Genomic DNA, 27,398 nt, shown 5'->3' with positions numbered 1-27,398 from the left:
TTTTTACCCAAAAATTCAACATGTCTTACATGGGAATCTCCATTTATTTCATCCTCCCTACTAACAATTTGTTTTGTTAATATAAAGTGACTGAAATGAAGATATGCAGTGAATTCTGTTGAGGATAAATTTAAACTTAGCCTCACCACTCGAGTTTCTTATTACTCTATTGCTATGCATTGCTTACATCTTAGCGATAGCTTTTGCAGGGTTATTTTAAGAATGTTGCTTAGGAATTAATTCCTTCAAGTTTAATCATTGCTCTCAAACCAGTGTCATAAGATTATCTAGACTTGAACTAGACTTTCTGTTGCTGGATTATTTTCTTCACTTTTTCCAGGAGTGTTTTATGTAAATGAAATATTAGTACCCTTTTTAAAAATGTGATATATGCCCCTTATAAATACTGAGATATTAATAAAGAACACAGGGGCATCTTTTTTAAATGTCAGTTTACCATAATTCTATAGTTAAGTTATTTAATACAAAAATGTTCCACTCATCAGTTTCTCTAAACCAGATGCCTATCATGTGTATTGTACTCTTGTTCTCACGACCTGACAATAAAATATATCCGTAAGGGAAGAGATGGAAGAAGACTGATTTAAAGTCACATACTACCCCACCACAGAATAGTCAAATTTGCAGAGGAACAATTTTAGTGTTTCACAAATTATTTGTCTCTACAAAAAGTATATTTTTATCTTTTAAAATCTGTATTTTTTATTCCCTTTTCAATTCCTCACCTAGGACAGGAAATATGATTTACAGGATGAAATAGACTAAATGAGGATTTACAATGGCCTAAAAAGTAATGTAGCTGTGATAATTTAAACTAGTATAAATAATGAATCTTTCGGCATATTAGATTAAAACATTCGTTATAGCTCAAATTTCTATGGACTAAATTATATATACATCCCTCAGATGCACAAAAGCTTTGAAGTAATTTTTATAATATTTTGTTAAAGCTATAGAAGTTTTTTTAAATAAAATCTATAAAAATAAATTCTTATACTGTTCTCTTAAAGGTGTCACAAATATTTGTCACTTTGTTGGCACAGACTAACACAGCTATCCGCCTAGAAAGCTCTACTACTTATCTTATTCTGTTAGTTATAAGAAGTTGCACAGAATGTAGACCTGTTAAGATCTCTGGCTTTTAAGCTTATGCTAAACTGTGCAACTATTTTTCACATTAAGAGATTTGCCTATCAGCATAGGTCATTAGGGCAATCTTTTATCATGCTTGTCTGAAAACAGCATGGTTTTCTCATGAGAACGTATTTATTTTGGGAAATTTATATTGCCGCCTAATTGCTCATAGTGACTCAAGGCGGCTTACAGGAAATAAAAACACAATATAAAAGAAATAAAAATAACATCCCCCCCCCATTCCTGCGACAACACACTCATACCAGCCATTTGATGGATTCTCCAGGCCCGCTGGCAGAATGTCTTCAGGGCTTCCGAAAGAGTGTTAGAGTGGGGGCCAGTCTATTTTCTGGATGTTCCAAAGGGAGGGAGTCACCATGGAGAAGGCCGTTCTTCTGAGTCCCGCCAGATATACCTCCTTAGATGACAGGACCTTCTTTGCTGTTGTGGTCTGCCAGCGGTCAGCAGAGCTGGCAGTAGATTTGGATAGTGATGAGGTTGCGGAGGAACATAGGCCAGAACTGGAGTCTAATGAGGGCTCTGTGTCGGAGGCAGAGAGGGGGCCAGAGCCATATGCCAGTTATTGGCTGCCTTCAGAGTCAGACATCAGTGAGGCAGATGAACAGCTGGAGCCTGTTCCCAGTGTGCACATGTGCAGAGTTGCCAGATGAAGGGAACAGCTAAAGAACAGGGGTAGACTTGGGAGTAAGGCCACAGGTGGACGGTGAATGGCCCTCCCAGAGGAAATAAGAGGAGCCAAAGGGGAGTGGAGTTTGCAGGAGACTATTAGTTTGCTTAATTGGTTCATGACTCTCCGAAATTCCTTGCCACGTTTTGCAGATATCAGCCTGTTAGCTCTCCCAGCCAGATAAAGTCTGTGACTATAAATCCTCCCTTGATGTGAATGAACAGAATTCACAGTAAATTAATAAAAGGGATTTTTCTTGGGACAAGGAGTTTGCTGCATGCTCTTGGGAAGCCTAGGTCAGAACACTTGCCTTCTCACTCTAGTGGGTCAAGTGGATGTGGCCTGGTCCCAAGCCATGAAAGGCTTTAAAAGTGACAATCAGCACCTTGAATTGCACCCAGAAGCAAAGCGGCAATAATGCAGCTCCTGCAGGAGAAGTGACATATGTGCACATCGAAGTCTGCACAAAATCATGCAGTCTGCTGCATTTTGTACCAACTGGAGCTTCCAGATGCTTTTTGCGTATCTCAAAAGTTCTCATAGAAAGGTATTTTAAATAATTAAATAGTCAAATGACTGAATATGAGTTAGTAAACTTGTTATTACTGAAAGAATACTTTGCTCCCCATTTGGTGCATTTCAATTGAATATATTACATTTCATAATATAAACACATAATGACGTGTGTCCATTCCTTGCTAATGTAATATGCTGCCAACTGCATTTATTTTGTATAAAAATATTAAAATGTTCAGGACTAGATGATATAAAATGGGGAAATAATCCCAGTCATCTGAATGTTGGGAACAAGCATTGTCTCCCCTTCTAAAATTCTTAAAATATTTATTTCTTCAATCACAGACCTATTAAACTTTGTAATGCAAAACTAAATCATTCAGCACTTCAAGTCAATAATTTCAGTTCTCAGAATATGCATGGTCAATAATTAAGAAAGATAATATAAGACATGTTGCTAATGTTTAAACAAGGGAAATATGAAATTGAAAAAATAAACAATCTGGTTTTAAAAATGATGTGATATTATTCTAGCAAAGCAGTTGATTTCCATTTTACAAAAAGGTGGTGTATTTTTTTCACTGGATGATCTAAAGTGAAGGACACAAAACTTTATTATCTTAACCAAACACTATAAATCTCATATTCATATTTGAATCTATACAAGTGCAAGTGTTTTCTTTCCTGAGGGTTATACAGTACTTAAAAGTAACATCTTGAAAGCCTACTGAAAATCATTCTGTATAAAGTTGCTATATCTTAGTTTCAAGAACAAAGATTGAGATGAATGAACATGTATTTTCCAAATCAGTTGTACTGAAGTCTTTTGGAACTTTTTTGTAATTTTATGGTCTCTATTTATTTTTCTTTATAGAGCACGTTGACTTTTTGTTTAAACTGATTTGCTCATTTTAGAATTTGAACCTAATATATTCAAGAACATTCAGCATTTAAGTAGAAAACCAAAGGAACAAAGAATATTTTGACAAACCAAGATTTAAAACATAGCTGACTTCATATAAATTTCTACAAAGGTAGCACAGGCCTAGAATATAAGATTATCAACCTGAGGCATGTTGTTTGCATTCTTCTGTTTGTACAAGTGACAATCTACCTGACACTATCTTATAAAAATCTTAAGTATTTTTATTATATAGTTTGCATTAATATTAAATACAGCATCAGATACACAAAAATACATATATGATCCAGTCTAAATCTGAAGAGTGTCATTGTAGTCCAAAGTACTTTGCAGTTTGCAGCAGGTGAAAAGTTACATTTGACCGGTGTAATATACAGAAAAGAGAGTAGAACCCACAGCTGTAAATATTAACTGCAATGTGAAAGTATTTCTTTGTAGTCTTTTCTCCAAACATTCACAGACATCATCACAAACAACAATGAACATTTCTTAAGAAACAAGTGTACATTTGCAAATTATTCTTGTGCATGAAAGTATGCCCATTATCAATTCTTAATTCCCTGTGTTAAATAGTAAATTGGAGAAATATTACATCTATAAAAAATAGCCTGCTTTTAAAAAAGACTATTTGTAGGTTAAATCATCTCTAATTTAAAAGATAGTCTTCTGTTAACGAATGGTTTCATAAAAATAAACATTATTCATGTTCATCCCAGACATCATGAAATCTTTTTCTGTCCTTATACAGTAAGGGATCACTTATTTTTCAAATTTCATTGTACATAATTTTAGTTAACATGTGAAAATATACCAGAGACAGTCTCTTCCCAAACAGTCAGAAATGAATTGTTACTCATTTATTTGACGGATTGCACAAATATATTCTTAGTTCTTTCACACTATCCAACTACCTTTATATTCCAAGCATTAGATTCTTACATACTTTAAGGCACATTATAAATGAGGAATCCCTGCTCAGTCCTGCCTCAGAATTATTTATGGCTCCCAATGGCTTGGAAGTCTTTTTGTTTCAGAGTCCTAGTGTTAAACAAGACAACAAGCAACATTAGAGCAAGGTGGTAAAGAAATTTGACATATTAAAAAAATAAGGAAATGTATAGTTCTTAATAAAATGAATAATTCCAACTGAACTGCCTTTTCTACTCAAGTTCTGCACCATGTTAACCAGGAATTGAAGCCAAGTCTTTCATCTAGATCCTACCTGTTTAAAGAGGGATGCCAGCTTGTGACTATACTAAATAGCTTACCAATAAGAAAATAGCATACGTGTAACTCTTAAGTCTTATTTGATTTTTTTAAAAATCTAAACACCATGGAATGTGAAGAATTAATACCCCACAAGATAGTTGTGATTAAGCACCACAGCAGCTGTCCAGCATGAGAAAGACAAACATCCTGCTCTCATGATGTATTGATGCAAGACCTATGTCTAGCAGCACTGGGATTTACTTTCTGCTTTTAGAGGATCCAGGCCCAGTTTTAATTTATCAACGTCATTCTCTTCATTTGGGAAGGCTTTCAGGTTGGCAAGGATGTTTTCCACCAAGAACCGAGCAGCTTCATCAATGTTGATGTTATCCTAAGGAGACCAGGAGACAAGTTAATGCTTTCCTGCACACAAGGATCAAGAGAGTGCATAATGCTTCAGTATAAATACGGTATCTAGATCTCTGCTTTTTAGAGAGAACGTTGGAAATAATTTATTAATAAAACATGTCACCGTCCTTAGAACTTGTCTTATTTTACACTGCAGCTGACCTTTGCAGGAATGCAACAAATTGCAGTTGGAGAAAAACTGAATTTATGTTTTCAACATACACTATGTATTGGCATAGCATCTTTATTAGATTTTCCTCACTGCATGAGCCCTGCCAAACAGGCACTAAACATTGTATATGTTCAAACATGACATTGGGATCCATAAATTGGTTTATTTGAACTGAGAGAAAGAATTGAGAGCTGCTGGGCTATTTCTTTCTTGATTCACTATGGTAAAAGGCCAAGCAAGACATTCATCCTGCCTTATATAACTACTTGCATATGTAAAAACGTACGCTCTCTTCACTTGGAAGACTAGAGTTTAATGTCATATTTAGCTAACATACAGTCATAATATACATTAAATAAATCACGATGGTCTTGATTCATATAATATGTAACTAATAATGTACAGTTAACAGGATTTCAGCATGAAATGGAGCTTAGTTATGTAGCATGAGGCTGTGTATTGTGCAGTATTTACATTTTTGGTAAACACATTCAATGAATCCAAGCTCTCCAAGTTAAATAGGAAACCTTCATTTTGTTTGCAAATAATAATATTAAAGATTCTAGCTACCAGCAAGAATGAGTTCTTACATTGAAAGGGTACCTGTCATTTCAGATCCATCATGGCAGCACTTGTTAGCGGGCATCCACTCACCTGCTGCCCGCCACACTCTTCACCTTGTTGTATTAATGCTGCATCACCAGCTGTCCCATTAAAGTAAATGGGACTGTCGGTGAGGCAACAGCGAGTCAGAGGAGGAGCCGCTATGGGACAGAGATGACAGTTGCTCTTTAAAAAATACGATTTAAATTGAGTTGATTTAAATCAAGCTTTTTTACTAGTGATTTAAATCATGATTTAACTGATTCAGCCCACTGAATCACAAAGAAATAAACTCTGTTATTCCTTGCCAAGCCCAAAAGAAAACCCTTCATTATATTGAGGATGTATTTAGCCACTGAACTTTACAACTTTTTCTCAGGAATAGACTCAAGAAAGAATATCTAGATTTTAATCAAATATCAAATTTTCCATCTCTGAATTTATACTTTTTACTTGTTTATGATAAGTAACAGATTCACAAGTAGGTATTTAAATGCTTGTTCAGAGCAAGGAATGGTGGCTGCCACTTTTTTTTTTTTAGACCATATGCACCTGAGCTTTCGGCCAGCAATCACTGTCCCAGGTTGTTGTGTTCTTTTATTAAAAGGCCAGCCTGACTTTGGGTTTTCTTTTGTTCTACTTTCTTCCCATGAACATCAAACCCCCCCAAAATTAAGGACCAGATCATTTATGTGCACCATAAAAGAACTAAATGAATGAATGTAAAGTTAAAATATGACTCGAAGGGATTATCCTGCTATGTTCAGCAGCTGGTAAAATGTTTCTTTATACAAATACCAAGCATCATTAAATAAATATAGGCAGTAACAAATCATTTGATGTTGGCAACATTTTTAAACCACTTTGATCCAACTACTCTGAGTAAATTTAAAAAAAGAAAAAGGGATCATATAATGATTATCAAGCCCTTATTTATTTATTTTCATTGTTGTTATAGACCTTACGGAGAATTTATTCCCATTTCATGTTTAGCTATCTACAGTAGAACCTATGTTTAAGAACGTTTCTGACCACGACCAAATTGGGTTCCGACCAAAAAATTCACAACACTCCCATCCCCCTCGTGGCCGATTTCCCCTTTCACGCCATTTTTTGTAAGCGCCAAATTTCCAAAATTATTTTCTGGTCACAACCAAATCAGTTTATGACCAAAGTTATGGAATGAATTATGGTTGTGACCAAGGTTTTACTGCACTTATAAAAGATGATGAAAAACATAGAATTCCACAAGCTCATTATCACTTTTAAGTTTCCATACTGGATGAAGACTGAAAAAATAGAATTGCAATACATGTACAGGTAAACATAATTTTGCAACATTGGGGCTATTATATTATCAAAAAATATAGGCTTTCAAAAGAATGGGGGAAGGGCTAACACCATTCAAAAATATAGCTGTGTAAGATTTTAGCTCTCCTTTTGTTGGAAAATGGAGGAAAATATTGCTGGCAATATCCAGTTACATATTTCTGCCGACTGATCGGTTTGCCTAAAGCACTTTAATTTCTTCATTAAAGTTCTTCTTGATTCTTTGAGATCAATGATAATATCTAGAAATCCAGAAAGCAAGAAGTTGTGCAATTCTGAATTAGCAGCACCAAACTACAAGGCTGGGTTAGGTCAGCAGGTCAGTTCTGAAACACAGAGAGAAGTTCTTCTTTTAGGAATAGCCTTACCTTAGCAGAAGTTTCAAACCATCCAGCAAAGCCTCCCTCTTTGCAGAACTGATTCATCTGAGAAGGAGAAGGATTTTGGCTACTGTCTTTCTTCTGGTCACATTTATTGGCAAGTAGAATGGTTGGGATTGGGCTGCCATTGGGAAGCGCTACTTTACTGTCCAAGTCATGTTTCCACTTGGAAACTGCCTCAAATGTTGATCCTCTGGTGACATCAAAAACTACAAAAGCTCCCACAGCTTCTTTATAGTATACTCTGGTCATATTTCCAAAGCGTTCTTGACCTGAAAGATAAATGGGCAAGTATTATAAATTATACTGTGTTTTCCTGAAAATACGACCTACTCAGAAAGTAAGTCCTAGCTTGATTTTTTACACATGCAGCCAATATGAGCCCTACACCCCCCAAAATAAGTCCCAATTAAGAATCCGCCCACTCCATGGTGCATGGGTAAAAATTCAGCTAGGGTGGGAACAGGGGGTGGGGTGGAGTTGCCCTACTGTTTACCTTTGAATAGTTGCAGCCAGGCCTCAAATACCTCAGCCCATTTCCTTTGCAGCTTTCCTGAAGGCCTTTCCTGAAGGCCTCTCTAGCTGATAAGAGAGCTCTAGATCGATCTGGAGCTCTGTTGTTGGCTGCAGAGGTCTTCAGGAAAGACTTGCTGGCCTTGCCATTTGAAGAAGTTCCTGAAGGGCTCTGAGCGCGAAAAGGAGGCTGGAGGCAACGTGCAAAGTGAGGCGAGTCAGTGGACAACATCCCCCCCAAAATAAGACCTGGTGCCTTTTTTTGGTGGCAAAAAATAAGACAGGGTCTTATTTTTGGGAAAACATGGGTAGTAATATTAAATATTGTTTCCTTAAAGAGGCTGGGGGAGAATATTTGAAATTGAGCGGAATATTAGAAATTAGAAAATACTTGGAGAAGTGGAAGACACTTAATCGGAGTTTTCCTAAATAACTATGGCAAAGTATGACAAAACAAAGGTTAAATATAAGTACTATAAATCAAGAGTGAATAGTAGGTAAAATATTTTAATGCGTATCAGTTCAAAATATAAATGAAATTTTATTCACATTTGAGGACTGAGAAAATAGAACCGTGATGGCGAACCTATGACATGTGTGTCAGAAGTTGCATGCAGAGCCCTCTCTGTGGGCACATGCACCGTCACCTGCTGCTCTTCCGGGTTCCATTGTGCGCCTGCCCACTGGCTAGCTAGTCTGGCATGCATCTGCACCGGCAGCTGCTCTCTTCTGTGCGCTCCAGTTTTGGCACTTGGTGCCAAAAAGGTTAACCATCACTGGAATAGAATATAATTTGTTCTGTCTAAATTTGAATATGTACACTGTCCTAGACACGTGATGTACACTATTATGCAAAGGTAGAGATATACACAGAAAAAAAAACATTGATATATTTAGGACCCAGCAGTCTTAAAGGTCTATGGATGAAAAGAATCCTATTTTTGTAGGAGACATAGCAGAGCCAGGGGGAGAAGTTAAACAAGGGATCAGTTTAGAATTGTTACATAGCCACAAAAGAACGAAGTCCAATCCCCTTTGAATGCCATTAATGCTTATCTAGTTCTGTCCAGGTTCTAAACACTAGTCTGAGCAGATTCCTGTGCATAGACTATAGTAATAAACCAATTAAGTAGAACTTTCACATGTGAATCTGGTTTTTCATGCCTGACATTTGAGAACCAAGTGGCATTTAGAAAATTCCTTGACAGGCCTAAAATTGGTTCCACTTAAAATCTACCTTCAACTTAACAATAATGTAGCTGTTTATTCTCAAATCAATTGAGAATAAATCCAAGCAAATATAATCATTCATGACATAAAATTCACAGTTGCATATAATTTTAATTATGTAGTCATGATCTTCATGAATAGTTCATAAAAAGAGTTGGGAATGCTTGAGTTAACACAGATATTTACTAAAATGGTTGAATTCAGTAAATTACCAGAGAAATAAATATAAATGTTGAGGTGCTAAAGATCAGATACTTGTCAAACCAGATATTTTAAGTGTTCAGTATCATGAGTATCAATAAAAGGAATTCCTTTAAGCCCTTCACGTTTCCAGAAAAATGAGAAGGAAATAAAATGTTCTTCATATATTCATTAATGACATCTAAGAATTTCTTTCTGGAATCCAAAATAATTGGATTAATTTTACTCTGGGCCTTCATATACAATAGTAATAGTTCATGCTCAAGTAAGCAAATTGTGCGATAACTGAGAATGTGTTATATTTCTTATAACAGAAATAATAACAGTGATAGGATTTGAATACCTATGGCCGTGAACCTATGGCATGTGTGCCACAGGTGCCACATGGCGGCCTCTCTGCCAGCACGCAAGCCCCAGCTGAGCTCCACCAAGCATGCTCTGCCAGCCAGATGATTTACGGGTCTCTGCAAAACACTATACAAGCTATCGATATACATCCAACAGGAACAGGAAGTACCTCACAGAAGCAGATAGAGGTGAATCCTAGAGAGGCAGAAAATGCATCACTAAACAATGGAGATGAATGCTAGAGAGAAATAAAGCTGCATACAAAGCTGACATAACTCCTGTAACAGCGTAAGCATTCACAGGAGGGAGTGTGGGTGGGGGCGCCCCCGTACATCATTTTTGGTCCCAGAAGGCTTCAGGGAGGCCTGCTAGACCCAAAATGGGGCACAGGATGTGTGTATGTGTCACATGTGCATGCACAGGGGTGGGTTGTGGAGGTGCGCATTATATTATGGATGTGGGCACACATGCCCACACTGTCGTGTGAGTGCACACACTTTTGGCACGCAGGGACAAAAAGGTTAGCTATCATTGACCTATGGGTTACAAGTACATGGGATGTATGTCAGGTATCTGGGTTTATAAGCTCAGCTTTATAACAACAGATATCCTGTAATCTACTCAGCCTCCTGCTTCTGCTGAAACAGAATGTATCATCTCTGGTCTTGTCACAAACACCTTTCAATGGATTACATAATACATATGAATCACAACTCAAAGATTGAGCCATAAAGTCAATAATTAAATATCAGGGTGAGAAGATGTTGAACTCCTTCTATTAGAATTTTAAACAAACTGTTCCAAAGAAAGGTAAATATTTCATTTAATGGACTTTAGTTTAGCAGATTGGGGATTTAATAAAAGAAATATTTTGGAATTTTGTCCACATTTCTTAAATCAATTGAATTTTCCCCAAACAACAGTTAAAATCCATTGTTTGATGAATAGGTTTGGACAGTTTCCCTCAAAAACAGATGTTCACTATTCTATATTATCCTTTTTTCTTTAAAACCCATTGAATTGGGAGGAAAGAAACCCAGCAGTATCCCTGACTTAGATGCAATATATTCTGGGTCAACACTAACAATCTCTAGTTTGGGGGATTATTACAATTATTATGATCACTAAATCATATTTTCCCATACAAGTTTTTTGAGGGGCTGAAAAAAAGCCATTTGTCATTTAATGGACATTTGATTTTAACAGACAACCTTCTCTCCATTTGTCTGTTTTACCTTGAGTTGCAAATATTATAATACATAGGTTCAGCAACTGTGAAGCAAACTCAGTGAATTCTCAAGGTTTCAATGCCTAAACAACCATAGTAAAAACCTATGCAAGGCTGAGAAAGCAAACATGGGCTATAATTAAGAGATTGTTTAGGCAAAAGGCAAATCTCGACTTATAAAAGGCCTCCATGCAACTATCTCTTATCCCTAATTCAGTCAACGTGAAGTACAGATGTAAGTAACTGCCAGCTTATTTCTTCCTGAATAAAAACTTGAACATGCTCTTTGTCCCGTTGAAAAAAAAACCTACAGAAACAAACCCAAAAGAACCCACAGCTGAATCCTCCATTTAATAATTAAGTTGCCACCAGATGACATAAGAATTTAAAAAGAAAAATTTAAAAAAGCCCGTGGCAACCCTGCCAAGCTTAGTGACGCTGCCGGGATCAGTTAGTACATAAAACTGGATGGCTTAATTAAAGTTTATAAACTATAGTACATATGCTGTATGAATTTATTTAATGATCCTCACATTCATACTTACTCACTTTCCTTTCCTGGAAATACGACCAATTCTAAGTTTTTGGCACGAGGCCCTAGGCCACTGTACATATTGAATAGCTAGTTTCACCAGCTATCCCTGGAGCAGTGTCTTCTATACATGTACACGGGTGGTTGAAAGTTCCTGAAGCATATGCGCTCAACCTTCAAGCGGTTTCTTTGCTCCATGCATTGATACACAAACGGTGTTAATTTTGCCTCTTGCACATCTATGCATTGGTATCAATATCAAATTTTGTGTGGCTTCACTTCTCCTTTCTACCTACACAGTATTTATGTTTGTAGCAGCAATAGTAGTAGTCTACATGATCTTTAAAAACACACAAGCATGCTCCTGAAATGCTGAATATTTTCTTTCATTTTGTAAGAGAGAGTAACCTACTTTGTTTTGTTGAACCTAATTAATGAAATAGTAGTATTGCTTTATCACATGCTCCAGCTGAACATGTCTGAAAATAGTAACTTTGTGAGCCTGGAAAAGAACATGGCAGCTTTAACAATTCCAAAGGGATGCTTTGTACATGTTTCTATCTTTTCAAAAACACATTTTTTTTCAAATGATTTGCAGAATTCTAATAGCTAATGTGCACAGTGAAGCTGAGCTGGGGCAACAGCTTGCATGCCCGTAGAGAGGGCTCTGCGTGCCACCTGTGTTATGCGTGCCAGAGGTTCACCATCATGGGTCTAGCCGATTCTAATGTCATTTCTTCCCATGATATTCTTTTTCTCCATCTGCTCTTTCAAAATTTACCTTGATAAAGACTGCAAACTGAAATTAATATTTCTACACAATAATATGGGAGGTTTTAGAACCCATGGTGAAGAAGTACTCTCATTATTCTACTTCATTAAAAAGTAGAATTTCCATTAAATATCTGATGCGATAGGTTTAAAAATATAAGCCTCAAAGTGATGGATCTGTTACAGCTCTTTTTCTTTTTGCTTAATGAAATGTAAAATGACCTTGAAGTTCTTAAGCAACAGGGAAAAACCAGCTAGAACAGTTAGAGAAATGACTCAATTTATACCAGAGGCAGTTGTAACTTGTAGTATGGGTTTCCTCCTAGTTCCTTTAAAGAGATGGAACAACTTTTTACCCCATTCCAAAAGCTGCATGTTACAGGAAAGAAGAAGGGGGGGAAATAATTTTCTGCATCAGAGCTGTCACTTTACTGTTTGCCAAAGCAGCTTACAATCTGCTTCTGCATTCAGTCCATCAGGAAATTGCACAATTATGAGGGGAAAAACCCTATGCCTTTATATCAGTTGCAACGTGTTGTAAAATTTCAAGGCATTGAGTTATCAGAATAAGTGAATTTTTCACAATTTTTAGATAATAGTGGCATTATTATAATTCTTAGCTTTAGCTATGTTTACTTGTAAATTATCCCAGGATTCTCTGGAATTCTGTTTATACTTGCAGCAGCTGCATAATGCTTAAAATTGTTTTAATAAATGATGCAGATTTACATTTGCATACTCACAACACATTTGCATTAAAAAATGTTCAGAACTGAATCAAAACCATGAAGTAATTCTATTTGACATATCCTAGTCTTCAGTATAAATCTATGTGTCACCAATGTAATTCAAAAGCAATATATTTACATTTTAGGATTGCAGCTTCTCAGGTATTGGCTTCTGCTGCTTAATTTCTTTCCAAGAACTGAATTATTTTCTAAAGAAGAAAGAACAGCAATTGAGGAAAGTAGCCGCCTTTAGTTAATATGGTGCATATTTTCTTCCAAAAAGGTAATCGTAATATACACAATAAATTTCATTCCATTTTATATTCACATCTCTTGCAGCAGTAGCTTAAAATGACCAGACAGCCATTATAACCAAGTGAGGGAATTGCACCTACAGTAAGTAAGTGTATCCAAGCCTGTGTCTGTATGCCTTCTGGTCAGTGTTTACTCTGAGTGAATGCCTGGACATCTATGTCTCTTTTGTTGCAGTTTTCCTGGGAAAATTTCAGAAGTGATGTTCCATTGACTCCTTCCTAGGGTTGAGAGAGTGACTGACTTGGCCCAAAGGCTTTGTGCCTAAGGTAGGACTAAAACTGACAGGATCCCAGTTTCTAGCCTGGTGCCTTAACCACAACACCAACTGGCTTCTACTCAAGCCTACATTTGCTATTATTGCTGAACATTTGTGTGATAAAATCTTATTTTGCAATCCAAGTGATCTTTTTATTTGGCCAGGCATTTCAGTTCCATTGTACAGAGTGCTCAGAATTTACATTAAACTATTTTATTTTGTGTGGGTCTGATTTTTCATTGCACTATTGATTTTGCTCTTTTTCCTTATTGTGTATAGGATCATCAAATTATACAATTTCTTTCTGAAAACAAGAAAGTTACAACTGAAAAAAATAATGACAGATGACAGATTAAAAAGACTGCATTCATTTCCATGCCTTCAATTTTTCAGTAACCACCAAATGTATAATCATCTGAAGCTGAAGAAGCAGAAAAATTCTACTGAACAGCCAGTAACTGAAACTCATGCATTTGCAAGGCTATATGATGGTGAAAAAGACAGGACTTTTGTAGAACAGAATTTGTTGCCAGATGTACTGCATTAAAATTCCTACAATCACAAGTTAAGATGAACTTTAGAAGAAGCCAAGATGAACAAGGCTGTTATAAAACAACACAATTTGGGAAACTACTCTCCCTACTTGCTCTGTTAAAGTTTCAAACCTAGTTAAATCACATACACTGCATGCAGAAAAAAGCCCTTCCACAGGATGAAGATTTAGTATAGGCTTTTATTATTTATTTATAGTGTCTATAGTTTATTTTCCCAGATTTATAATTCATTTTTGAAAATTCCTCTCTACTCATACATTGGACATTTGTTCTTTATTTTAAAGGACTCACATTTCTAGTACATTGACAAAGAAAAATTTTTTTTATCAAAAAGTCTTGCTTTCTTAGAAGCAATCTGAAAATGTGCTAAAATGAAGCCTAGAGGATTTTCATTCACAAGGGTTTCCTCATGTGATAATGGAATGAGCAGTCACTTCCGTATTCTACCACGTCCTTCCACAACATAAAACTAAAGCAACAAGCTGCAGGAACTCCTTCATGCCTCAAGCACTTCTTAGCCATATATTCCTGAGGTCTTCTGAAGTACTCAGTCCGCATTGGGAGAGCAGCTCAAATGCAATCTGCTTTTGCAGAACCCATTAATTTAAGTTAAGCAGGCAAATTATTTGGACCTAGATCAAAAAAGCTACTTTAGACATACTTGGGTATTGGCACTCCTCCAGAAATAGCTTCTCTCAACAGCTGACTCTCAAGTCGTATCAAAGCATAGAACCCAACATGATCCCACTTTAGAAAGGCATTCACTGAATTTTACAGGATGAAGCAGGGGGGGGGAGGCTGAAGAGTTATAGCAAGAAATTGATTAAAAGATGTGGTTCAACACCATTATAATCTCTTTCCCAAGTAATTTTTTCAGTAAACAAAGATTAATTTACAATCAATGGTGGGTTGCTCCTGGTTTAGCCACACCAGTAGTAATGGAGGCGGGAGGCCTCGCCCACCCACATGGATTCTTCTATGCATGTGCAGAAGCACTGCGCACACAGGGAAGCATGCCTCAACTGGTAGTAAAAATATTTGCAACCCACCACTGTTTACAATCCACTGTAAATTTGAGAGGTGAGAGACTGGTTATATCTATTAAAAATAGTAAAAATTAGATTTAAAATCTAGGCCTTTGTTAAGGGGGGGGGAAATTACCCTTATTTGCATAAGAATTAGTATGTCTCCTTAATTTCAGTACTTTTCCATTTGATGGGGTAGTTCTGTTGGAACTACAGTGTGAACTTAGTCTTCTCCAAACAGTATCTTTCAAACTCTATAATGCCAGTTAGAATAGTCATTGAGTTTACTGGCCAGGGGTTAGGACAACTAGAAATCTAACAGATTTAGAAAACACTAGGTTGGGGAAGGCTGATGTTCTTCTATAAAGATAGTGATGTTCCTATTGCCCACACTTTTAACTTCCATCTAGGAGTTTATTTTAACTTTTTTTTTTCAAATATGACTTTCCTCCTTATATTTAGGAGGAGCCTATATCTAGGCTGGAATACTGCAATGTGCTCTACATGGGGCTGCCCTTGAAGAGCATCCAACGACTTCAGCTAGTTCAGAACGCGGCCGCGCGAGTGATCATGGGCGCACCACGGTTCGCCCATATAACACCGATCCTCCGTGAGCTGCGCTGGCTACCTGTCGATCGTCGGGTGCACTTCAAGGTTTTACTTACCACCTATAAAGCGCTCCATGGTAGTGGATCTGGCTATCTGAGAGACCGCCTCCTGCCAATTACCTCCCTGCGTCCCATCAGATCGCACAGAGTAGGCCTCCTCCGAATTCCATCCGCCAGTCAGTGCCGACTGGCGACTACGCGGAGGAGAGCCTTCTCAGTTGCAGCTCCGACACTATGGAACAACCTCCCCGTGGAGATCCGTACCCTCACCACCGTCCAGGCCTTCCGCACAGCCCTCAAGAACTGGCTATCCCGTCAGGCCTGGGGATAGGATTACTCTCACCCCGCCCGAATGTTGAGTGAATGGTGTGTTTTTATGGTTAATTTCTTTTATTCACGTTTCTTTTTCTTTTTAAGTCTTGTCTTGCACTCCCTTCCCTCCATTGTTGTAAGCCGCCCTGAGTCCCCTCAGGGAAAAGGGCGGCATATAAATGTTTAATAAAATCCTAAAAATCCTAAAAATTTAAATGGTACAGCCACTTTTTTTCTCTCTACAAGCTTTAAAATGGAAGATACTGGGTTTGGCTACATTAGCATTGTTTGGGCACTGCTTTCCACAATCATCTAAAAATAAAACCAATGGCAGAATCTGTACATTATACAAACCATGATGTGGTTTTCCGAAAGGTGCTTTTACAATGGCAACTAGACTTTCTTGTGGTTTGCTTGTTTTTTAAAAAACATTTTGTTTCTCACCAAAGAAGCTTCTTCAGTTTAACTTGGATGAGCCGTGAAATGTTTTCAAAGTACAAAAAAACCAAGAAAGTCCAGTTGCCTTTTGGAAAAGCATCTTTGGAACAACCATGACCTGGATGATTGACAATCTCTACAGACCTAATATGGTTTCCTTCTCTTTGCTTTAGTTGTATGCACAAACCAAGGTTTATAGTTTATAAAACTGGCCTAACACTGTATAAACCTTGGCCCTTATGGCTTATTCTACACACTACACAGACTGACACACTCACATGTGTTACAGTAAAAATGTGTTCTTTCCCCACCTTGGAACAATATATAAGTATTTCAATTAAAAAAGTTTGATTTATATTGAACAGTAATGTACTTATAAACTGACAACTTTCTTTTCTGCTTATATAAGCACTCAAGTTGGCTATCAAGAATAGTGCAATAAAGCTTACAAAAGGGCATTTTTGAGACCACAAGACAGAATACATATGCACAGTATATGGCCAACCTCTTAACTAACCTGAATAAAATCTAGCAGGTAAATTTAAGCAGCAGGTACTAGGTTGATATGTGTTAACTTTGTTTAAGCTTTGGGGCACTTATTTTCTATTTTGTGCAAAGATGTTGTGTGATCCAGCCTGTTAGGCTAATTTATGGCTCAGCTGTGCAAATACAGAAAATCATTTAATTAAATAACCAGGTAAAATATGTTTCAGGAATGTAGCCAAACCGAACCAGCTCCCTCCTCAATTTGCCTGCTTTGCAGACAAGGAATTCCCAATCCTAGCCTTTTTCACTTCCGCATAAATCTGCTTAGCTAGCATGGCCAATAGTTAGGATGGATTTATAGTTCATCCCAGCCAAAGGCCACCAGCAAGAAGTAATTAGACAGAAGGCAGAGGTCTCCTAAAGGAGCAGTATTGCTGGTAAGCTTTATTGGCAGATTGCCTGCATGTACCCAACACGCTTGTGTTGAAGTTTTGAAAAGATGCCATTGGTGCAGTTTAAAAAAGAGTGAAAGGTGTTTCAGAAAACTCAATATAAATCCAATTAAACCTGTTGTGGATTGGCTACTCTGTAAGAAGTGAGTAAACCACAAAAAGCAGTATCAAGCATAGCATCTACTAGGCACAGACTGATTAATTTCTTAAACCCTTATATATTCCAGGAAAATTGTTGTGCTATATACCACATCTCTACTCCCACTGTACATTTAATAATAATAAGCATCACTCATGAATATGTGGGGGATGCTAACATGTCCTTTTCTTTGCCATACAATTAACCCAACATGTCAATTAAGAACTAATGTGATTTTATAGAGAAAATCATTCTGACTTTGAAGGTTAGGTGTAACCTCATTTTAACAATACTATAGGGTAGTCCATGCTTAAGGACATAATCTTAATCATGCAACAAAGTGGTCATTAAGCAAGATGCCATGTGACCATTTTACTTAATAACTACACTCAGCACTCCTAGTTGTGCTTGTAAAGCAAGCTGGTGGATCATTAAGTGGAATCCCAAGTAAGAGATGTGGGGTGCCTCAAGGGACTGGAGGAGCCTCAGCGCAGACTCTATGCTCAGGAGCTGAAAATCTTTTCTGTCAGATTCTAAGCAGGATTTTCAACCCCTGAAAAAGAGACACCTGCATTTGCCCTGTGTGGGTCTTTGTCACCGCAAGGCACTCCACATTGCTTGCTGTACTTTATTATGCTGCCATTCCTCAGAAGCTGGAAATCTTCCTTGCCAAAACCCAAGCAGGATTTTCAGCCCCTAAGCAGGGAAACTCTCATATGGGTCTGCCCGGGCCTCCCCTGCCTTAAGGCACCCTGTACTCTTACCTTACTTACTCTTACCTTATCATACTGCCTCTCTGCTCTGGGGTTGCAAATCTTCTGTGGCTGAAAAATCTTCCTTGGATGTGGGGACAGACCTTTTCAGTTAGAGGGGGAGACTCCTCTCAGCAGATGGCATTGGCTCCCAATCTTCCATGACAGCTTCCCAATTGACTTTCTGGGGAAGCTGGCAGGAAAAGATTTCCAATGGCAATCACATGATTACCAGGCGCTTGGCAAGTCAGCCATAATTGTGAATGGGTTGCCAGATGCCCAGATTCCAATTACATGACCATGGAGTGCTACAATGGCCACATCTTTGGTCATGGGTTCGGAAATTCCTTTGTTCAGCACCTTCATAATATTGGTCGCTGAATGAATGATCATTAAATAAAGACTACCTGTAGTACAGACTTTAAGACAGTCATGAAGCAGACTTCATGCTAAAATATTTTTCCCTTCTAGTGTGTCTCATCCTATTTTTTTTTTATTTTTTTTTTTTAAGAGAACTTTTTTATTTTTCTTTAAAAAAAACAAACACAAATATGTCATCATTTGTCAATCATTAAGACATTGAAATACAATTTTTTTTGTTGTGTGTACCCCTCCCTCCCTCCACCCCCCCATCCCCCCTCCTCCTTCCCCCCCCGACTTCCCAGAACCCGTACACGGTATGGATTTTTAACTAACACAGTCTAAAATCTATTGAGAAAAAAGAAATAAAGAAATTAATGACATTCTAGATTGAACTTAGCTTCTTCTTACTGAACTAACTTTTAACAGTTTAAATCATTTCTGATCTTAAGCATAGGCTAACTGGAATTTCTTAGTCCCGTATTTATTTTGTATATAGTCAATCCATTTTTTCCAGTCTCGTTTATATCTCTCATTTGAATGATCTTTGAGATATGCCGATATTTTAGCCATTTCAGCTAAGTTTGTTACTTTCAATGTCCATTCTTGGATTGTAGGCAAGTCTTCCTTCTTCCAATATTGCGCCACCAACAGTCTTGCTGCAGTTATCAGGTGCAGAATCAAATTGGTCTCTACCACTGTAAAATCAGTACATATACCTAGTAAAAATAACTGAGGAATAAACTTTATCCTTTTTTTAAAAACATTTTGCATGACCCACCATATTTTTATCCAAAATGCCTTAACCTTTTGGCAGGTCCACCATATATGATAATATGTAGCATCGAGAGAACCACACCTCCAACATTTAGGCTGTACATTCGGATACATAGAAGCCAACTTTTTAGGATCTAAATGCCATCTATAAAACATCTTGTAAAAATTTTCTCTCAGATTTTGAGCTTGTGTAAATTTCACATTTCTTACCCAAATTCTTTCCCATGTATCCAACATTATTGGTTCCTCAATATTTTGAGCCCATTTTATCATACAATCTTTAACTAATTCTGTTTCCGAATCCATCTGTATTAATACATTATATATCCTCTTTATATGCATTAAGCTTTGATCTCTTATTTGTTTAAACAGATTATCCTCAACTTGAATAAAGCCAATTTTTTGATCTATTTTCCACCTAGCCTGTAATTGCCCATACTGGAACCATGTTTGAACTACCTTCTCCTCTTTTAATACCTCTAAAGATTTTAATTGTAATACCCCCCTTTCCGAGGTAAGAAGCTGTCTGTAAGTAAATCTGTCCTGTTTTTGTGCTGTATTCATATTTTCAATTGCATGTCTAGGAATTGCCCACATGGGTATCTTGTCATTTAATTTATATTGGTATTTCTTCCAAACCCGCAATAAAGCATTTCTCAAAATATGACTTTTAAAGTTCTTATCCAATTTTTTGTTGAATAACAGGTAAGCATGCCAACCAAATACCAGATCGTGTCCCTCAATGTTCAATATTCTATCATTGGTTAAATGAATCCAATCACTAATTACAGATAATGCCACTGCATCATAATATAGTTTTAAATTAGGTAGTTTCAATCCTCCTCTCTCATGTACATCTTGCATTATTTTCATCTTTACCCTCGGCTTCTTTCCTGCCCACACAAATTTGTTGATACCCTTCTGCCATTCTAAAAGGTTCGCATCTTTTTTAAGTATAGGTAACATTTGGAAAAGAAATAAAATTTTTGGTAAAATGTTCATTTTCACTGCCGCTATCCTGCCCAGCAAAGATAAGTGCAATTTCTCCCATTTTTTCATCTCTGTCTGTATGCTATGCCAAAGTGGTTCATAATTATGCTTATATAATTTCCCATTTGAAGTTAAAATGTTAACTCCAAGATATTTGACTTTTTTAACTACCTCACATCCTAGCATCACTCCTAATTCTTCCTTTTGTTTAATATTCATATTTATAGCTAATATTTTGGTTTTTCCTAAGTTTATTTTAAAGCCAGACACTTGACCATATTGATTAATCGTATTCATTAAAACCATACTGGATTCCTGCGGTTGTTCCAATATTATGACCAAATCATCCGCAAAAGCGCGGACTCTATATTCTTGCTGCCTAATCTTGATCCCTTTTAAACCATCCAAGCCCCGTATTTTATTCAACAATACTTCCAAAGTTATAATAAACAATAATGGGGACAAAGGACAACCCTGTCTTGTACCTTTTCCAATTTGAAAAGAGTCTGTTAAACTTCCATTGACTATGATTTGTGCTGTTTGCTGTTGGTATATTGCTTTAATTGACTGTAAAAAATTATCTCCTATCTGCATTTTTTGCAATATCTTCAGCAGAAATTGCCAGTTAACTCGATCAAAGGCCTTCTCAGCATCCAAAAATATAAACGCAGCAGGGATCTGGTTGTTCTTTCCCAAATATTCTAATGCATTAATAATTAATCTGACATTACTTTTCATCTGTCTCCCTTGTATAAAACCTGTTTGGTCCGTATGTATCAATTGTTGAATGACCAACATTAACCTATTTGCTAATATTTTAGTAAAAATTTTATAATCTACATTCAGTAATGAAATGGGTCTATAATTTTTGGGTTGAGTAGTATCTTGATCTTCTTTGGGTATCAAAGATATAAACGCTGTCTTCCAAGATGGAGGGACTTTACCTTCCGTTTGAATCATATTAAATAATTCTCTAAGAGGTTCTACCATTTCTAACTGTAAGTTTTTGTAGTAAACCGCTGTCAAGCCATCTGTACCTGGTGCTTTCCCTGGCTTTAATTGCTTAATTACCTGCAGGATTTCCCCCGAGGTTATTGGTTGATTCAATTTTTGCCTGTGTTCTTCTCTAACTGAAGGTATTTTCTCCTTGTCTAAATATTTGTCTATGTCTAAACCATTAATTTTATCCCCTTTATACAGTTCTGTAAAAAATTCCCAGAAAGCCTTTTGAATCTCTTCCTGTTGGAACACCTCCTTCCCTCTGTAAATCAGTTTAGATATATTTCGAGTTTTCCTTTTTTTCCTAATCTGATAAGCTAACCATCTGCCAGGTTTGTTTGCATTACAAAAAGTATTGTGTTTTGCATATAATAAATTAGTAGCTACCTGGTCAGAGATCAACATGTCAAATTGAGATTTTAATATGTTAATAGCTTCCTTAACCTTTGTATCGTCTGGTTTCCTTGTTAACTCCAGCTCTTTTCTCTTAATTTCCTCTTCCAGTTCTGTTCGTTTTAGCCCTTGCTTATTTCTATGTGTTTTATTTATATTCATCAAAACTCCTCTCATATACGCTTTGCTTGCATCCCATACAAATTCCATAGATGTACCCTTATTCATATTCAAAACAAAATATTCAGATAGTAATTTTTTACAATCATTAATATAGTTTTCATATCTAAATAAATTTTCATTCAGTCTCCAAAACCTTCTTGCCTGCACTACCCTTCCCAACTCCATCCAAACTGGGTTATGGTCCGAAAGGACTCTAGCTGCAATCTTTGTTTTCTTGACCCTAGAAAGCAAATCATTAGTGGTTAGAATAAAATCGATCCTTGAAAGGGATTGATGCCTGTCCGAGAAGAAAGTGAAGTCATATTCCTCTGCATTTCTTTCTCGCCAGATATCTCTCAATTCAAAATCATCCATAATGTCAAAGAAAGATTTGGGTAACTTTGCTCGCATCTTGGTATTTAGGCGGGAAATCTTCTTATCTCTCTTAGTGTCTATCACTCCATTCCAGTCACCCAATAGTATACAGGAACTATAGTCCCACTGTACTAATTTAGCATGAAGATTCCTATAGAATCTATCTTGCTGTTGATTGGGAGCATAAATTCCCAAAAGTAATGTCTTTTTCCCTTCTAAGATTAAGTCTAAAGCAATATATCTTCCGAAGGGATCTGCTTCTATTAATTCAGCTTTCATATCTTTTCTTAAGTATACAACTATACCATTCTTCTTTTCCATAGCAGAAGCTGCAAAATGTTGACCAAGTTTTGAGTTGATCAAATATTTTTGATCAGTTGATTTGATATGAGTTTCTTGCAAACAAATTACATCGTTCTTAAACTGTTTAAGATAATGAAATATTTTCTTCCTCTTCTGTGGAGAGTTCAGTCCGTTGACATTCCATGTTAAAATCTTAGTTGTCATCTTTGGTTGGTTGAAGCATTTTTAGAGCTTCCTGCACGGCCTGTTTAACCTTAGGTCTAGCTCCTCCCACTGCTTCCAGATTTGTTGTTGTAGTTCCTTGATCGATGGCCGATGATTGTTGATGCTGTTGCCTCTTAGCTTGTTTCTCCATACGTCTAGTAGTCATGCGGCTAGGTCTTGGTTCCATAGCACCTTGCACTTCTAGAGAAGAGAGATGCTCCATCTTGTCTGGTGGTTGTGTAGTTTGCTGTCTATCCTGTCCTTCTTGTGGTCTTTCTCTAGGTCCAGATGGTGCAGGGTGTCCGGCCTTCAATATATTATAATAAAAATCTCGGGCTTTCCATACAGAGTTGAGGCGGTACCTTTGCTTATCAAATGTAAATATGATGCCAAATGGTGCATCCCATCTATACTGTATCTGACGATTTCTGAGTTCTTCGACCAAAAAAGCGTAGTCTCTTCTGGCTCTTAACATTTGAGGTGGTATCTCTTTCAAAACAGCCAGGTCTTGACCGCCAATTTGAAGCTTAGTGTTATAAGACGCTTGCAGTACCATATTTCTGAACTCTCTTGTAGTAAAATATATAACGATGTCTCGAGGAAGCTGCTTCTGCTTTGCCAGCCAGGAGTTAACGCGGTAAGCTTTGTCAATTTGCCAGCCTTGGTTGGTCCCTGGTCTTCCCATCAGGTGGTCAAAAGCTTCCGATAGGATCTGTTTCAGGTTCTCCTGTTTCTCCTCACGCAGCCCCCTTACTCTTAATGCGAACTCCATTTGTCGGTACTGTATCATAATAATTTCTTTTTCAGCATTTTCCACTTTTTGTTCCACCACCTCTGTTTTCAATGTCAAGTTAGCATTGGCATCATTAAGAACCTCTAGAGTATCTTCCACTCCAGAAATATGTTCTGTTAATACAGTTACAAGACTCAGCATGTCGTCTCTAATTTTATCAACCTTAGCCTCAAATTTCTCATACAACTCCTGTTTAAGTCCTTTTATTTCACTTTTAATTTCACTTTTAATTTCTTCTTTCATTTCTTTTATTTCCTCTTTTCTCTCCTCTCTATTATCTCTAAATTTATCTTCCATTTTAATTGTCTGTGCATTAAGAGCCTCGCTTAGATTACTCAGAAAAAATTCTTTCGTTAACACATCCCCAGCAGGGGGCGTAGGAAGCGGAGGCTGCAGCTTTGTACCAGGCACTGAGGATGTGCCCCTGGAAGTAGAGGGTGACGACTTCAAGTTAATATTTGGTTTTGAGGCCATTTCAAAATTTGTCTGCCTGCAGTTAATAAAACTCTATTGCCTAAATATGCAGCTTTAAGTAAAGAGGCTTTTATTTTGAAGTTTAAGGCTTGGCAAAAGTTTCAGTGAGTAAACATTGTAACAAGACCGTTCAACAGATTCATCACCATTTAACTTCCAAATAAGCAAAGTTAATGAAGGAGTAAAATTCTTCTATTGTGAAACCAAAACATGTGATAAGCTATCTCTTTTGTTTTGAATTCTTTTGAAGTCTTGTGAGAATTAGCAAAAAGTGTTCGTTATTACCGGAGAAACCAGCCTGCTCGGCGCCATTTTAAAAGCCTCTGAGTAAATAATTTTTCGGAGGAGAAAAAGAGAAGAAGCTAAAATGTTGATAAGCAATTATTGTCCTCGCAGTAAACGGATTCAGCTCGTGATAAGATTAAATCCTTCCTGGGAGGAGCTTACTGGTGGAAGCAGCAAAAAATCAGCTGCCTCCGAATTCCTGGCTACGTACCTGATTAGAGGATCTTCCATCTGACGTCTTATCAGGTTTTCTTATCCTTCAGGCAAGAGGGAAAGAAGAAACTGTTTTGCTGGCAAATGCTCTTCGATTTTTGCAGCTTTTGTGCTTGCAAGGAAAGGGGGGCTAGCCCAAGGCAGAACGGCTGTCCGTGCTGGGAACTTCAAACTGCCTTGTGCAGGACAAAGTAGGTCTCTCCCACTCTGCTCTAAGTTTTGTTTGATTTAATCTGTCTCATCCTATTTTTAACACTTTACCTAAAGAAAAATAAAGCAAATTCATATAGCCTTTTGTGTCCTAAAATTAATTAACTAAGTAAAAAGATGTTTCATTTGTGAAGAATTTTAAGTTTAAAAGATTTATAGTTTAAGACTGTAAATAGAGCAGACTATAATTACATATAGACACATGAAGTGAAAAACTTTTCTCGTACTTTTCAGTTTTATTTAGTATCTTCTTGTTGAACCTAGAAAGCTTACACGCTATTATACTCTTTTGAGTTGATTTAATAAATTATTGGCCTGATATGGATTAATAAGGATTTAAATTAACAGTCTCATGTTATTTGATTCCTATAATGGGAATTATAGTCTGAACCAGTTTAGTCAGCTTCTTTCACTGGACAATCATTTTATTTTTAATGTTTTAGAAATCAGCTTTAAACAAAACTTATTCTCCAAATCTTAACCATACTCTTCTATATGCCTCAAATATTGACAATTTTGATGGTGTACTAGCTGAACATTTGCCTTTGTTTCTCAATTGTGGCAATATATGGGTAAAGACAGAAGACTTAGGCAGTTGTGCAGAATGACTATCACATGTTGCAACTGGAGTCACACCCTTTTATCAACAAAATTGTAATTTGTGGAGAACTACATTTGGTTCATGAGAACATTCATTACTGCTAACAAAATGCCACCTGTAAGTCCTATACTACATCAACTGTCTTTCTCATATATTACATACACACACACACACACACCTGTTATTCAGATAAAGCAATAACTAAACTGTTAAATATATTCATGTGGCAACTGCTAGCATTTTTATTCCCTTGAAACTGAAATACGAGCAGAAGGGGCCTATCTGGATCATGGGGAAATATTTCTCTATTGCTTGCAAAATCTGATGAATGATTTTGCAAGCAATCTGCAAACAATACCAAGTTTTCAAGGGCAATACTCATTATATGCAAACACATCTTTGAACAAGGATTTTATAGATGTAAAAAGATATAGCATTATTTTTCATTTTTTCTCAAAAGTTAATTTCCTACCACTGGGATACATTATTACCTAATAGTTTTGTTAAATAGATTTTTAAGTTTTAAAAATTAAAACCTCAATTGAAAGGAGGATTTGTAAAAAGGCTGCAAAATGTTTGTTGCATGCTGGCTAGGGAATTTTAGGAGTTGAATTCCTCATATCTTAAAATGGTCAAGATTGAGAAATGCTGCTTTAGCCACTCCACTTATATGATGGTCAGTAGTTCACAAACTCATGTGCCTTTTATAAAATGCATTACTCTAAAAAATATCAAGTCTAATATCTAGCTGTAATCCCCCATTGTCACTTAAACACAGGCCCCAAATAATCTATTTACACCCAGTTTTAGAAGCAAGATTAGAATCTAGAATATATCTTTCATTTAGCTCTGTAAAAAGGTTTATGGGCAGTATTCGATAAGTATCTAAGGGACAAATAATTTAATTTGACTTATCCATAAGTGGATAAACTAAAGAAGAAAACTCCAACGTATTTCAGTGTACATACAAGATGTAAATCTACACAGGATCAAAGATACTAGTAAGTATATTCCAAACAAATAGTTTTTTCCAAGTTGGAGCCAAACATACTCCCAGAATCCTTAACAACCTCCCTCCTCTCAGCAGCTCAGCATAGTACAATACAACCCAGCACAACTTCTCATACTTTCTCTCGAGCTATATAGAACGGAGCAAAAGAGACGGATTTTAGGAATTGAGTAAAGGATCTGAAGTCGAAGCCTCCCCCAATTCGTTTCAGGGCAACTCAAGGTACTATGCCCCGTGGTCTTTATCTTATGGAAGGAAGCCAGTTGCAACTTGCTCACAAGGTCTCAGAACATGCAAAGGGACTTTCCCCTTCCAGCTGAAGAAATCCAGTCTGGCCGGATTGTCCATTTTCCAGAAAGCCCAATTTCTCCTCCCCCCACCCTCTCACCTGCGATGTCCCAGAGCTGCAACCTGACCAGAGTCCTGGTGTCCCAGTTGAGGACTTTGAGAGCGAAATCCACCCCGATGGTAGCCCGGTAGTTCTGAGAGAAGAGCTGGTGGACGTAGCGCTTGATGATACTTGTTTTGCCGACACCCAGCTCCCCGATGACTAAAACCTTAAAGAGATGTTCCCGGTTCTCAGGCACTCCGACGCCGCCTCTCTCTGCTCCAGCCATTCTGGCTTCGCCACTCAGCCCGGCTTCCACCCTCCTCGACTCGCGCTCGTGGGAAAGCCCAGCACTGGCGGGAGCAAGGAAGGGAAGAGGGGGATAGCTCCCTCTCGCGTGGATTTCCCCACCCCACCAACTCCGGGAGTTTTCTTTGTCCAACGCCGCTTCTTTGGCGGGAAAGGATGTTCCCGACCGCCGACAGGGACGGAGGAAAAAAAAGGCGGGAACCACCTGACTGGAGTCACAGGACGCGGAAACCCGGCGAGTTATAAAACTTATGAAAGGGGCGGAGGCCGTTCGCTCCCCCTCTAAGAGGCGCTTCTTCGCTAGGGGAGGAAACTTAGGCAAAAAGTGCATTTCGCTCGACGG

The 27,398-nt window shown here is 37.4% G+C and overlaps 1 protein-coding gene across 1 annotated transcript; it reads right to left on the bottom strand.

Annotated features, from left to right (window-relative positions):
* Positions 1-3,202: 3,202 nt before the first annotated feature.
* RAB32 (RAB32, member RAS oncogene family) lies at positions 3,203-27,304 on the bottom strand. The gene is made up of 3 exons (XM_032216596.1): positions 26,807-27,304; positions 7,371-7,654; positions 3,203-4,881 (listed from the first exon to the last, which is right to left on the bottom strand). The coding sequence occupies exons 1-3, from the start codon at positions 27,033-27,035 to the stop codon at positions 4,732-4,734; spliced, it is 663 nt and encodes a 220-aa protein (XP_032072487.1). The 5' UTR covers positions 27,036-27,304; the 3' UTR covers positions 3,203-4,731.
* Positions 27,305-27,398: the final 94 nt, after the last annotated feature.

The sequence above is a fragment of the Thamnophis elegans genome, chromosome 4, assembly GCF_009769535.1.
Source record: "Thamnophis elegans isolate rThaEle1 chromosome 4, rThaEle1.pri, whole genome shotgun sequence".
Taxonomy (NCBI): domain Eukaryota; kingdom Metazoa; phylum Chordata; class Lepidosauria; order Squamata; family Colubridae; genus Thamnophis; species Thamnophis elegans.
Note: the sequence above shows the minus strand (reverse complement) of the source record. Positions and strands in the feature narration are given on the sequence as shown.

What these genes read in the sequence shown, in the direction of transcription:
- RAB32 (XM_032216596.1), bottom strand. Translation starts at nt 27,035, where the DNA reads ATGGCTGGAGCAGAGAGAGGCGGCGTCGGAGTGCCTGAGAACCGGGAA. An exon ending in GCAGCTCTGGGACATCGCAG is followed by an intron (nt 7,655 to 26,806) that starts GTGAGAGGGTGG and finishes TTTATCTTTCAG; the next exon opens with GTCAAGAACGCTTTGGAAAT. An exon ending in GGTTTGAAACTTCTGCTAAG is followed by an intron (nt 4,882 to 7,370) that starts GTAAGGCTATTC and finishes TGGTCTCCTTAG; the next exon opens with GATAACATCAACATTGATGA.